The sequence below is a fragment of the Poecilia formosa genome, unplaced genomic scaffold (assembly GCF_000485575.1).
Source record: "Poecilia formosa unplaced genomic scaffold, Poecilia_formosa-5.1.2 Scaffold546, whole genome shotgun sequence".
Taxonomy (NCBI): domain Eukaryota; kingdom Metazoa; phylum Chordata; class Actinopteri; order Cyprinodontiformes; family Poeciliidae; genus Poecilia; species Poecilia formosa.
The window spans coordinates 210,923-224,914 of NW_006800485.1; the positions used below are offsets into that span (position 1 = coordinate 210,923).

The 13,992-nt window shown below is 42.0% G+C and overlaps 1 protein-coding gene across 8 annotated transcripts in view; it reads right to left on the reverse strand.

The window, feature by feature from the left end:
• The window catches only part of epha7 (eph receptor A7), a 173,283-nt gene extending 159,975 nt beyond the window's left edge, over positions 1-13,308 (reverse strand). For 7 of the 8 annotated variants that reach the window (XM_016665067.1, XM_016665066.1, XM_007540522.2 and 4 more), the window contains exons 1-3: positions 12,906-13,308; positions 11,493-11,557; positions 10,281-10,950 (exon numbers count right to left, since the gene is read on the reverse strand). In XM_016665067.1, coding sequence (XP_016520553.1) covers positions 10,281-10,950; positions 11,493-11,557; positions 12,906-13,011 — 841 coding nt within the window. In that variant the 5' untranslated portion in view covers positions 13,012-13,308. Of the gene's footprint in view, positions 1-8,993; positions 9,973-10,280; positions 10,951-11,492; positions 11,558-12,905 lie in introns of those variants that run through there. The other variant, XM_007540525.2, reaches the window with a different exon arrangement.
• Between the last annotated feature and the right edge of the window lie 684 nt (positions 13,309-13,992).

Below are 13,992 nucleotides of genomic sequence, written 5' to 3' on the forward strand. Positions count from 1 at the left end.
AATATATGAAAAATAACAAGGAGATTGACATGACAGAAGAAAAAAATGAAGAGTGAGGTTTGATGAATAACAATTAACATGGCTAGTATTAAACAATCTTGTACAATGCGTAATGTTGTCCTAATTATGTCCAAACCTAATTTGCACTCAGTTCAGTCCATCTACCACTTAGTTTGCTGTAAAAACAAATCAAATGTTTCTGAAGGCAAAATGACAATCTGTAATTTAATTTAAAAACTTACTGATATTTTAACCCGTTTTTAATAGCCTGACTTACTTTTTTATCTGGTCTTAGTAGGTAAATATCTTTTTGGGGACTGAATTGTATGGACCATTAGTTATAATCCTTGGCCTGCTAGTATCTTCACACCAAAGATGTAAGAAGCATTTCAGGCTCACAAAACACATCAAAACACAAAAAGCTCAGAGTCTTTGCGATCATGTTTCAAACACCAACATTTTCTCAACAACAACTCCCCCCAGTTTGGAGAAGCAAGGTCACAGTGTCCATGAAACCATAAGCAGAATAAAAAGGAAGCCTTGAAACTTGTAAGAAACAGCTTAAGACTGATTTGGCATTATGCTGGATCCTCTCCCCAACCCTACACATACTGGGAAAGGCTCTGTCTGTCTGCTGAGTTCCACACGTCTACACAACCAGGCCATTCATCCGAGGTACCTGTGCTTAGCAGGAGATAAGTAGCTTTCTGTGAGAAACAATGAGAAGATTAGCATTCCCTTACACCGTGTTGGAGGGCACCAAGCTTCGCCCTCTAAGAAGGGAAAACCCAAAGGAAGCACCGGCTCCGATGTACACAGCAAAGATCAAAGCCACACTGTGATTAAGTTCTACTGGAAATTAAACTAATTCTTCTGTGGTTTGAGTAAAACTAATACAATAGCCAGCTCTTAAATGTGGAAAGAGTTTGACTAGCTTTCCAAAGAAAACATACTTATGCTTGTTTCAAATTTCGTGACAGTTCAATTTAGCATCATGACCCTAAATTGACTCCAGAATGTCAGATTATTCAGAGTATTTGTGTACATACGTCACCTAGAAAGGATCAGATTATTGACTCCAACTAATTACGGATATGATAAACTAATTTAACTTTTACTCTTAAAAGATGCAGCTGTAAATGTGTTGATCTTATTTTCAGTTGTTTGGAGCAGCAGACAGTTTTTCCTACTGATACTGAGTCTTTAAAAATGCCTCCTTACAATCCTCTGAGAAACTGCAGGTGATACTTGCTCACTTTCATTTTATCTGGCAGGAGGTAATTATCTCAGAACAGACATGCAGAAGGGTACATTTTAATCTTAAAATAAGTGGAAGACCATGAAGTGAACGCTGTAAAAGAAACATATCTGCTGTGGTTAAAAAGGAGATATAAAAGAAGGAGTATAATCTCAAAAAACATGATTGCTTCAACTCCATTAGTCGCTATGTACATCAATACAAATGCCAAAGACCAAACTTAAACACCTGTCCTCTCTCCTTCAATTCCTGCTGATTTACAGCTTGGGTTTGGATGTAGAAAATGAAGATCATTCCAAAATGAAATGCAGTAAAATGATGGCCTTTCTCTCTGGCTCTGCTGTGTCATGAATCTACACACTGTCTTCCTAAAGAGTACCTCACTTTTTTAAGCTGCTGTGAGCTTTTCAAATGGCTTCCCAGTGACATGGAAAATACCTCTGCCTAATCGTCTTTTGTTTAGTTCATTTAACTCACATGACAACAGGAGAGTGGGCCCTTAAGGGTAACTGGGCAGATACCTTTTAGAGATGACATGGCTTAAAAAAGGAGTTGTACTGACAGACACTGGAAGACAGAAGTGAACTCTCCACTATGGGGATGAAAACACAGGATCCACAAGTGTGACAAACCCAAAACACCCTGCAGCCCAAGCAAAACCGCTGCTAAAAATGTCCCCAGTCAGCAACTGGGCATTATCTCTGGATTGTTCCTGAGCCCACCAGCCCTCCTGACCTTGATGCAGCCTATGTTAGTCCGGCCACTCCAACACAGATGCAACAAAAAGAGTTAGAACAATGTTAAGCTAGCTCATCCCTGCAAAACAAAGGCATCGCCTGGACTCAGATGACCACTAAAGCTTGTGCAGGTCTGGACTGCCATCAAAAGCATACTTCTTGATTTCTGACTTTCCTTTTACATGTTTTTTTAATTCAGAGAATGAAAAACCTTTTTGACCTTCCATCCATTTTCTGTAGGTCAACACAGGGCTGTTGGGTCAGGAAAGTTGGAATACCCAACTTTCCAACCATAAATGTATGGTTGGAACATGCAAACCGCACGCAATGACTCCCAGACTGAGAATCAAATGTAAGACCTTCTTGCTAAATGGCAACAGTGCAAACAAACTACAACTTGTTGCATCTTAGAGCAAATCATAGGACTGTGCGATAAAACAATAACGATAGCTAATGATTTCATCCAAAATAATGTCGATAATTTCACTGCTCTGGAACCTCAAAGCATTATGGGGGATGTAGGGAACGGCAAGGCTTTAGCCGCTCAACCCCTCATAGCCCAACTAAACAAGGCTGGTGGCTGTTTAGTTACCTAGCAATAAACTGTTGCGTAAATGCCCAACATTAGCGCACTCTTCACTCTCCAGAAGTCTGAACGAACTCGAGTCCGATTCAATCCGGACATCCGTCGGACACTCCCCCACAGAGAGAAGTTTTTGTGACCACAGATGTGCAGTTTGTGATGAACTGACTTATACAGGAAACTACAATCACATTGAACTGTATTGTGTGCAACACCAAACTGATTATGTTGAGATTCAGTGGAACCAGTCGCAAGGACATGTACTGTGACTGCTGCTCTCGGTGCAGCACTGACGGTTGTGCGGTGGCGGGCCTGGTGGAGAAGAAACGGGGCCAGGCACTCAACAAACTCATCAGACTTGCATGTATCAATTACAGTTGTGGGAAATTAAGGAATTTGTCAAGAGAAGTGTTGGCAATCCGTAAACTCAACTATTAATTCTCAAGGATCGCCGGATAGCAGCACAGTCAGCGAGGTTCATGGAATACACCCAGTATGTGTGAGAAGTTTCATTTGTCTATTTTTTTATTTTTAGCTAGTTATGTTCCATAACTGCCTAAAAATAATAATAATAAAAACAGGATGGAGTAAAAGGAGAAAATAAGTACAACAACAGCTTAAGGGGAAATTGTAAATAAAAAACAAAAGGTCACAATACCAGTTTGGCAGCATTTTTGGATATTTTAAACAAAAAACTAATCATTAAAAATTAATATTGACTGATATGAAATAATTTTTATGTTTTTCTGCCATATCGCCCAGCCCTACTTTGCATGATTAATTAATTATTCCCATGCTTGGTTATTATTAAACAGTAGTACTGGTGTTTGAAAAAAACTCTGAAATTCTGACAGAAGCAGCTGCATTTTCTGCAACAAAGCCACCTTGACACTTTTTAAGTTCTGCTTCCACCTCTCTGGATGTTGGTGGAGAGGAAACTGTGCAGTTATGTAATAAGTTATTGATTTTCCTCTTAAAGGAAGATTGAAGCACAGAGCCAGGGGTCTGAGGTTTCCCGAAGGAGCAGCTCCACTGACAACCCAGCGCTCCCTGCTGCTTCTTGAGGTAGCGAGACCCAAGAGCCCCCTCACATATCACTTTCACCTTCATGCCACAGGGACACAACACAGAACACCAAAGCCATTGTCTTCTGACATGGAGTTCGCCTGTCTGATCACATCCCTCTCAAGAAGCCAGCAGGCAACCAATTACAAAAAAGACATCTGTGCCACAGTTTGGATAGCTAAAAAGGGCAAAAGCTTAGAACGGCAAGAGGTTTGAAAGCAGGGATCGATGGAGATGTCTGAACCTGTTAGTGCAAGTGGAGACGAGAGCCTCTGCACTGCAGGGAGGGCTCCTTTGTCATGTAGGGGGGAGGGGCACAAAGAGGTGACTCCTCTGGTGATCAGGGGTCAACTGCTGCGATCATCCATCTTCTTCTTGACAGTGTCCTGTCAGCCAGGGCGCTCACGTTACTAAACACAACCGGCAGACCTCCATTGTGTTCCTGCGCCAATCTGCAGCCATATGTAAATGAAGGTACCGACCTCATGCATGGTCTAATGTGAACCTTGGCATCACCTTGGAAATAACATTAGCTGACATAAAGTCACAAAGGTCTCCTATACTGGGGCTTACAAAGTACAGCTAACCATCTGGCTTTGTTTGTGTGAGAATGAGGAAGGTTTTCTTGGAATCTCTCCCTTCACGTGATGCGGCGTAGGGTCTCCAATTAGGCCTGGCAGGTCAGATTCCAAGAACTCAATCCCAATAAGCTGTCACTTTTTTACGCTTGTTAAATTTAAAATAGTCATGTCCAATTCACATTTGAAAATAAGTCTTAGGCTGGAATGCATAAACACCAACAAAACATCCATGCCCCATCACAAAGAAAATGATCTGTGACTTTCATAAAAGATCAGAAATCTGATGCTGTCTTCATTTTAGATTTTCTCTCCAAATGCTTTATGAAAAAGAGTAATGTCTCTAAGTTTATTTCTAATGTGTAGGCTTGCGATGTTGCTCAGTTCTGCAAATGAGTCTGGTGGATGAAGAAGTCTAAGGAGCCTTCAGCCTGACAGTTATCCATCACGTAAATGTCCTCAACAGGAAAAAAAAACTAATTGAAACCACAGTACAGCTTAACAGGAATTAACTAAAATGTGTAAGAATCAAAAATCACAGAAAAATTCCAGAAAGTACAAACTGATACTAAAAGCCAGCTCTTCATCTATGACTGGTCCCAACAGCCTTGCATAAAAACTATTTTCACCTCATCGGTTACGAGATTCTGATTATAATATCATTGTGTCAGATAAATGTTCCTTATTTGAAGAATAAAAAATGGAGAGAATATTGGTGTATAAGAAGACATGTCTGCATGGTTGTCCTGACAAAATGAAAGTCAGAAGGTCTCAGGGAAACAAAATCCCCGTTGCTCAAAATGAATCAGAATTTTCCCATCAAAACTGCTGTAAATTTCTCATCACCAGTCCCGTGACATGCTTATAGTAAACTTCTCTTAATCACACTTTGGTTCATAAAACAGATGAGGCAGCGTTGATGAAACACGTCTAGGAAATGTTGGGCAATGCTGCTTTATCTGTAAGATACTCACAATAATTAGATATGATTCATGAGGCCTGGGCACAACAGACAGGATTATGCCCACAAAGAGAGACTTCAAACATCTGCATGTCAACATCCAATAAATGTTGAAACTTGGTTGAGACATTTACTCACCTTTTTCACGAAACAAATAACCTCCTCATTTTCAGCCTAGACATCTGTTTTATCCATAACCTCAACCAGATCCATCCTCAATGGATTAAAGCCACTCCTATTAATGTCCTTTATCGGCACAACTTGTTTTACTCATTTATTTGTACATTTGTAAAACTTTAGCTTAATTTATAGCATCGTTTTATTCCATGTCGTCACCTTCCTAATATTTTGTCCTGTCATTTTTTTTCCAAGAGTGTTAGGTACAATATCTTTACAAAAGATATTGTGGCAAAACAATATCTTTTTGCCTAAAATATCTTTGGGAAAAAAAGAGATGGTGAGATTTTTTTTTAATAATTTTTTATTTTTTGCCAAAATCACTATTTTTGGCAAATAAAAATTTGATCTAAAAATGTGTGTATGTCCTCCCTTTGCTGCTCCTCATTCACAAGTGTATATTTGAAAGGGGAGAGGGTGAGGGCCTGGACGTGAAAGTAAAATAAGTAGTTTTCCTCTCTGCTTGCCAAACCCCATTTTCTAACTTTGTGCTTGTCCATTCCTAAGAGGAAGTACCAGTGTTTTGTCTACTAATGAGAAGAGATTAGAGCAAAAGACCCACAAAGAAATATGATAATGTAGTTAGGATTGTATATAGGAATCATAATCTGAAACTAAATGTGATCTGTTTTTTTTTCACATTCTTCAAAAATAATTGTTGTCCCTCTACTAGTGGAGAAACTGAGATAAAGACAACAGACTGTTGGGTAAGTCTTAACCACGTCAAAGCATCAGAAATAAGCTTTTCACACACATACAAAAACTTATATGATAACATAATCCCTCTATGACCTTAGACAATTATTTATATGACTAGTCAGTAAAATCACCTGGGAAAAATCCAAAATATTTTCTGAAAAGTCAGTGTTTAAAAATGTTTTTATCTGTCAGTGGGTTTTCACAAATCGAACAATAAAAAAAAATTGCAATATGTTTTTGTTCCTCTAAAACAGATAAAAACCTTTCTACTCTCTCTGACCAACAATTCAGATTGAGAGTTCCATCAGTCAACTGGGCCAAAGGCTAAATCTTCATATTTCAGAGGAAGGAGCCAGCACATTATTGGCATTTTACATGATCAATGACTTAGGTTCTCTTTTCATTACTCAGTTCAGTTCAGTTCCTTTTGGTTTCACTTAAATATCTTGGGACTCCGCCCCTAAGCAATCAATTTTATAACATTGTCAACTCTATTGGAAGCAGGATCCTGAGCAAAGAATACTCCATCTGTGTGTTTGACTGCTACCTGCCAGGTCAGGACAACAAACAGGAAAAGCCATGGAAGCTCTTCATAGCAAGCACACGGTTGTGACAGGATCCCATCCATCACCAATTTATTCCAATTCTGAGTGATTTAGGTCCATTTGGGTCTCCTGTGGGTTCAGCACACACCTGTCATTTGCATAATTAAGCCCTGGGGGAGCAGTAGAAGGCAGTCATTTGCTGCATTAAATCCTCACCTTATCAATCAGGGGAACATCAAGATACACGAGGACCCATGACACTTGGCTTCCTGCCTTCATTTGAAATGCTAAACAAAACTTTATTTCCATGCCAGAAGCTGGGCCTGGCTACTCCAACCACCAACCGGCTTCTATGCATGTTAGCTGTCTCAGGGAGATGAAGCTCTGCCCCTTCCCTCGGGGGGCTCAATCATCAATCAGTCTCCAACTAACTTCTGTCTAAGTCCTAGACAGTCAAGACGGATGGTGCCAGCATCTACAGGATGCTGCAGTATCCCATTAATTCTCCTGTTAGCATGCACTAAGAGAAATAGCTGCAAGATGTGAAGCATTTTATCTGTTCTCTAGCCGTCACAGTCGGCTCCCTTGTTTGGCCGAGGGTCACTAGTTAATCATTTCACAGGCGCTGGTTGTGATGTGTCAAAATCAGACAACATCCATTCTCGGCATTGAGTCAAACAAAGACACAAGTGTCCCCCAACAAGGGCCCGTTCTGTCTGAACGACTCGTTGGCTCTGCCACAACCAGCAGACAGTCCTGAACAGAACCAGGGGATGAATGGATGCTATTTTCACAACGCACACTCCTTCGCAAAATGAAACCCTGGCAGGCTGCTGGGACACTTCAACAGGCCTTTTTCAACACTCCCTCCACAGAGGCCACCGAACGAACACAGGGGGCGAAGAGACTGACATTTACTGCAAAACAAAGAGTTAAAGACACACTGGGAAGAGGGGAGGGGGTGGACATAGTGAAAGACAAGCGGTCCCTCTTTGCAGAGAGTGATGAATGAGTGGATCACAACAAGTTTTGGAGAAAGTCTTTCGCTCCACACAGGGGGCTTCTCAAATGGAATGACTGACAGCTAAACGCACCAACTCCACCTGCACCAACATGTCGGCTGGATACTTTACTCACTGCTCATGTTATTACCACAGAATCCCATAACAGGCTTGTCTTAGGAGAATAACTGCTTTATTGGTGCTCATCTGAAATTAGGACATGTCCATCAAATTAAATGGATGTAAAAAAAAAAAATAGAAACAGCTACCTTGCCAATTAAATCTATGGCACCGAGTCCTAAAATCCTCCAAAAGACAAAGACTGATTTTTTTTTCTGGATCTATAATTTAGCAAGGTCATTTATGTGTGTGCATGTATGTGTGAGTGTGTGTCCACTGTGAAATGCAAAATCTCAGACATTGAGCATCTAACTCATCCCACTGCAGCAGTGTTGACTGACAGTGACAGAGTCTACAAGGCTGCTAATACTAGATTAAATCATGATTTTCAGCAAGAAAACTATAACTAACAAATCTGTCATAACAACTAAGCTACATCAGTTCTAGAGGGTTACTTCAAACTCCCCTAAAAAGTGTTGTCAGAACAAATTCAAAGGGATTTTACCAAAGCAGTTCCAGGTCCCAGGTTTCAGGTTGAGCCAAGAGAAAAGCGGTGATAGGTCAGTTCGGGATAAAAACCTCAAGTTGTAGCCCTAAACTTCACAGTGTTTATGCAGTGGATTTGTATTTTTATCTCTTTGGGACAAGCATTCACAGATATTTAAACGTCCCAAAAAAAGAATGTGCTACACAACAGCACGGGGCTTTTGTTTGTATTTATTTGTCCCTCACATAATAAACATTTCAATATCCTTGAGGAGGATTCTCATTGGAGATATTCAAGCCTTCTCCCCAGACGGCTACAAACAGATGCTGAAGTTTAAATTCTTATTAAATGACAGTTAACAGAAAGCACGAGCCATTTTCAACCAGTATAACTGAAAAGTAATGTCTGGCACCCTCTCTCCACAAAGCTCAAAAGTTTGTGGGGAAACAAAAAGTGACCCTCAAAGCCAGAGCACTTTTCCTGCCATAGTAATTAGTTTTTACCCTGGTTAATACAGTGGAAGAGCAAGAAGGCAATAAAATCCAAGGGACACTACTCTGTTTCTTACAGTGAGAAAATAACCCTTATATATTGATTTCACCATTCACATTATCTATTTTGGATCTGCTTCGTGAAATTTGCCTCAAATTGTTTTTACAGTCACGGACAGTTGGACTAACTGCTCTGTTGTTCAACTGATAGAAATACTTTGAATTGTTTCTGTTCTTCAGGAAACTACTGAATGGACAATTTGGTGTCAATGGAGCCACTGCAAGAAGTGCTGATGGTGCAACATGATTCTCATTTTATTTAGATCAAGCACCCCTTAATACAGAAGTGTCTCATGGCTCAGCAGAGATAAAGCTAATAAAGGTGCAGCGTCAAAGCTGGAGTTTGATTCACATGGATTTAAACAATGCGGGGATAAACTCAGCGTGCTGCTGCCTTACCTAGAGGTACTTCCTTAAGTTGCTCCTCAAAGAGATTAATTAATAGAGAAGGGCTTCCGTTGTGGGGACTTTGCAGTGAGACACAATAAGAAAAGGTGGTTGGAGTGATTAGTTTTGAGCGTTCTCTCTGTGGAGAGAAGTTCTGAGGTTTTCTTCAAACCTGAGGGCACGACTGGATCTTATGCATATTAAAACAACAAGAACAATAAGAAGTCGCTCCATGGGGCTGAATCAGTGATAGCCTGCTAACATTAGAGACATAACACAACTTGAGGCAGGCTGTGTTGCTCTAAATTACATGGCCTAATATATTTCATTAGCACACCTCCCTCAGAGGGGTCCCTAATGGATGACAGCGTGGCAGAAAGCTCATCTGCCAGGGATGCTAATTTGTTCTAAAGCACATTCCGTTCACTTATTACTGGCTGCTGCTCCTTATAAGTGGTTTAGATTGAGGTTGTCCACTTTGAAAAAAGAAGGTCTTGGCTGATGATGCACGCCACTTTAGTTCTATGACCAAAGATGGCCCGGTTTAATCTACTGGATCTATTCTAAGGATTTTTATCTTTCAAGCCGGGTAGCTACCAAAAAGCAATCCTGCGAATATTTCAGGACAGAAAAGGCAAATTATCTTTGACTGAAATGTCATTGTTAGAGCCTCACAAAAACAATTGAACCCTTCCTCTTCTACTGCTACAGAAGAAGCCGCCGTATCTGTTATCCGTTGTGTCAGGACTGTTTGGGGGAACAGGATAGCACAGCTTCCTCTGAACCAGCGGGCTCTGCTGCTGACCAAGTCGGCTTTGGATCACTTGAAGAGAAAAGTGTTTGCGCTGAAGAGCTCAACTCAACTTACTGAATAATCCCCAAGTCAACAGACTCAGGCCGATAAAATGAAGAGCTTTACAATCAATTAGAATAGATTCTAATGATTCAGCTGCATGAATCCTTTTACCAACATAAATATTCGGCCGTCCATGTCCATATTGTTAATATGCTTTCTATTGGTTGTTATTTAAGCAAATTACAAGTTTGTGAACTACACATTTCTTCTTTTCAAACTATTGCTGTGGTATGACACCTCTAGCCACACAGGTTAAATGAAGTTCAACTACTTACGCTCACAAGCATCTCCTTTCTGATGAAATCCAGCTTTGCATATACATTTCCCAATGGGCACGAGCCATTCCCCTTCAGCGCTGCAGTGCATCTTGGGGGAGTTATCAGCCTCCTCCTCAGCATCATTCACACACATGCCTTCCACCTCCACCAGCGAGGAGAACTCCGATCCTGTCACTGTGTCTGGGAAGGTGGCCAGATTCTCAATGATCGACCAGCACTTCTTGTAGTAGACTTTGACAGAGACCAGGGCGATGCATGCCCCGACGTCCTGGAAGGCGAGGTAGAACCCCCGTCTGGACAGTGGACCGATGATGCGCACCTCCGTATTCAGCTTCATCTTCCTCTCGCCCAGGTCTCCCTGGGTGAAGCTCTCATCTGCCGCGATTGTATCAATTTTCACATACTGATTCTCCCTCAAGCCCCGGCCAACCTCGGAATCTGTTTCCTGGTAATACAGGTTGAATGTCTCCTTGCAGGCACCCACTACACCAGGTAGGCTGTTACAATCCCTCAAGGTGAACTTCAGCTCGACAAAAATTCTCTGGGCATCGCCCTTCTCTATCCAGTTAGTCCGAAGCCAGTTGTTCTGATTGGGCTCCATGACTTTACAGACCTGGTAGGTACGGATGGGTGTGTAGTTTTCATCCAAGCCACTGATCTCTTCCCACTAAAAGGAAATAAGATGCATTAAAAATGAGTCTATCCATAAGGAAATGCATTTCAATATTGCTGTGAGGTGCAGACGGAAACTTAAATTGGAGCTGATCAAACTAACTGATCAAAGGTGTATGAAATCTAGAGAAATGACCTGCAGAGGGAGGACGAAGATTGGATGTTCTATCTTACACACACATCTTTAAACAATGATTGTGTTTTGTTTATCAGATTGTCCTTGCAATTTTTATTTTAAAAGTTTGTCACTGCTTGCTTTAATAAGACTTGTGCAAGTGGTTCACTTAAGGCCTTTGTGCTCTGAATGTTAAAAGCCGGCTGCGTTCGGAAGCACAAACCAGCCTAGCGAACTTGTCCCTCTCCTGTGTGTGTGTGTGTGTGTGTGTGTGTGTGGGTGTGTGTGTGTGTGTGTGTGTGTGTTTAAACCATTATTATCCCCTATTGCACAGCGGAGAAAGCACCGAGTGAAAAAACATCGAGATGCAGAGGGCATCCACTGGAATGCATGTGAGCAATGCAGGGATTCTGCAGACTTACCCCATTGGGAGGATAGGAGATCCACTCCAGCTCTGTCTGCTGCGCCTTCGAGTCCAGTAGAATCACTAGTGACAGAAAAACAAGAGGCAGGTGGTTAAAACTCACTCCAGGGGCAGGAGGACTTGTTTTCACTGATAGGCCACGTGTGTGTGTGTGTGCGTGTGTGTGCGTGTGTGTGTGTGTGTGTATGCGTGCGTGTCTATCTGTCTACAACGCATAGCTACCTGTGACCTCATTCCTGCAAGCACCAGCTCTAAGGCTGAAACATGCAACACAAGGCGCTGCAGCAGCAGGCAGGTCCTGGTCTGCTGGGAAACTTTTCATTGAACACGGGAAACATCCAGAGGTCGGTCATCATTTGGTGAAATATTTATACACGCAATTTGCAATTATTGGTTGCTCACTTCAGCTACTTCTAACTGTTTCATTATATCAAGATAAGAGCATGTATGATTCTTGATCATGTTAAATCATAATAACCATAAGACTGTTGAATCTTGTAAAACTAGCGGCTTATTTTGGATGTTTCCGGCCAGCGCATGGCGGACTCGCGGAGACGCCTGGAAATCAACTTCTTTAAAGAGGTTTTATTATTAGCAGTCAGATCGATTCTCTGGGAGGCTTGGACGGAAAACAGCCCGGCTGCGCTCAGACGACGCGCTGTGCGCTTTGTCGATTCGGAAAAATCCCGAAGATAGACATTTAAAATTCACCTCATCAGATCAGCCGGCGCAAAACGCTCGATTAGTGCTGATCGACAGGCTACAGTTTTTTATATTATTATCGTCGTTAAAAATCTAATTGATCCTTTGGTTTCATTTTAGAATGTCCTTCATTTAATATATCTGATCCGATTTGCAAAGCGCGTCCAGTTGTACCCTCCGTTATCTTATTTTGTTTCTCGCAGCCTGGCTTAAGTTGAGCGTCTGGAAGCGACCGCGGCTCCGTGGCGGACTGTCGTATTTCAGGCTGGACTGTCAGACCCGAGGCCACTTTGGAGGAAATAACCGTCCAAGCTGCGTCCTGATGGACGGCGCACTCACTCCGAGCAAGGCCAGCCTGCTCATCGATCCGCTCATATTACCCAGTTAGTGGAGACGGATCGCAGCTTTAGCGCTGAACAAACAAGCTGTTAATACCTGGAACAAAAAACAAGATAATCTGCAAATAATCCACGTTTCAGTGTTTTACCGTGCGTAAAAACACTAAGAGCAACCCGCCGCTCTGTGTCGGGATGTTATCGCCGCACACGCTTCGCTTCTAATAATAACAAAAGTTAAAATAATTGATAAATAACAAAACCAGGGATGTCTGACTTTTGTTCATTTTTTCCAAAAGGACGTCGGTTTTTTCCGGACAACGACTTGCTGCTCCGTGGGACAGACGAAAACAATCCAAACTTTGGGAACTCACCTTCTTTAGCGTTCTGCGCTCGCCCGCCGCCCGCATGGCAGCACAGGAGAAGGAACGGCGTAATCCAAGGCCACGGGCTGGAGCTGGAGCTGGATCTGGGGAGCATAGTGCCGCTGCGGGTTCAGTCTGGACCGTAACTCTCGCTGCTGCCACCGTCTCTCGCGCTTTCCATTGACGACACTGAAGCGGTTCTCTATAACGATCCGATGGTCCCAGCTCAAATAGTGTTTGCTGCCGCGGGGAGGAGACAGGCACTGCACGGCTATCAGTCACCGAGATGGGCGGGGTGGATGTCCAATGGGAGCGCGCCAAAAGAAACGTCACGAAAACAGAGAGCAAATAGGGAGGAAATGCTGGTTTTCTTTGTGTGTGTGTGTGTGTGTGTGCGTGTGTGTGTGTGTGTGCTTGTTTGTAATACCTTGTGGGGACGATTTTCCTGACATATACTACGTTGTGAGGACCGGAGCCTGGTCCCCACGAGGGGAAACCCTGTTTTTGGGTCAGGGGTCAGAGTTAGGGCTAAGGTATGAATTGAGTTTTGGTTGGTTAGGGTTAGGTATGTGATGGTTAGGGTTAGGAAAAGGGTAAAGGTCAGGTTTAGGCTGTAGAAATGAATGGAAGTCAATGGAAAGTCTCCACAAAGATAGCAAAACAAACATGTGTGTGTGTGTGCGTGTGTGTGTGCTTTTTTTGTTTGTTTGTTTTAGGGGTAGACATAGGAGGAAGGTCTGGAGACAGATACGATATTTTACGTTTTCCAGGGAAGGAAAGGAACGTCGACTTCAACTGGGACGTTAGTAACTGACCACCTCACTGAAGGAAAAGAATATCCTAATATCGAACCAGATTTCTTACTCTGTTTTGAAAATATCTTGTTTGGTATTGCAGATGTCAAGATGAAAGACTCCTCTGCCATTTTTCTTATCAATATCTTGTTTCTTCCAAAGTTTCTGTTTGCTAAAACAAAATAAAGTACAGGAAACAATTTTGTAAAGGATTTAAAACTGAATATTGATGCAGTTTCACACTCAAACGACAAAAATGCTGCACAATTTAACTTTTTAACTGGCATTTCTTCATTTTCTTG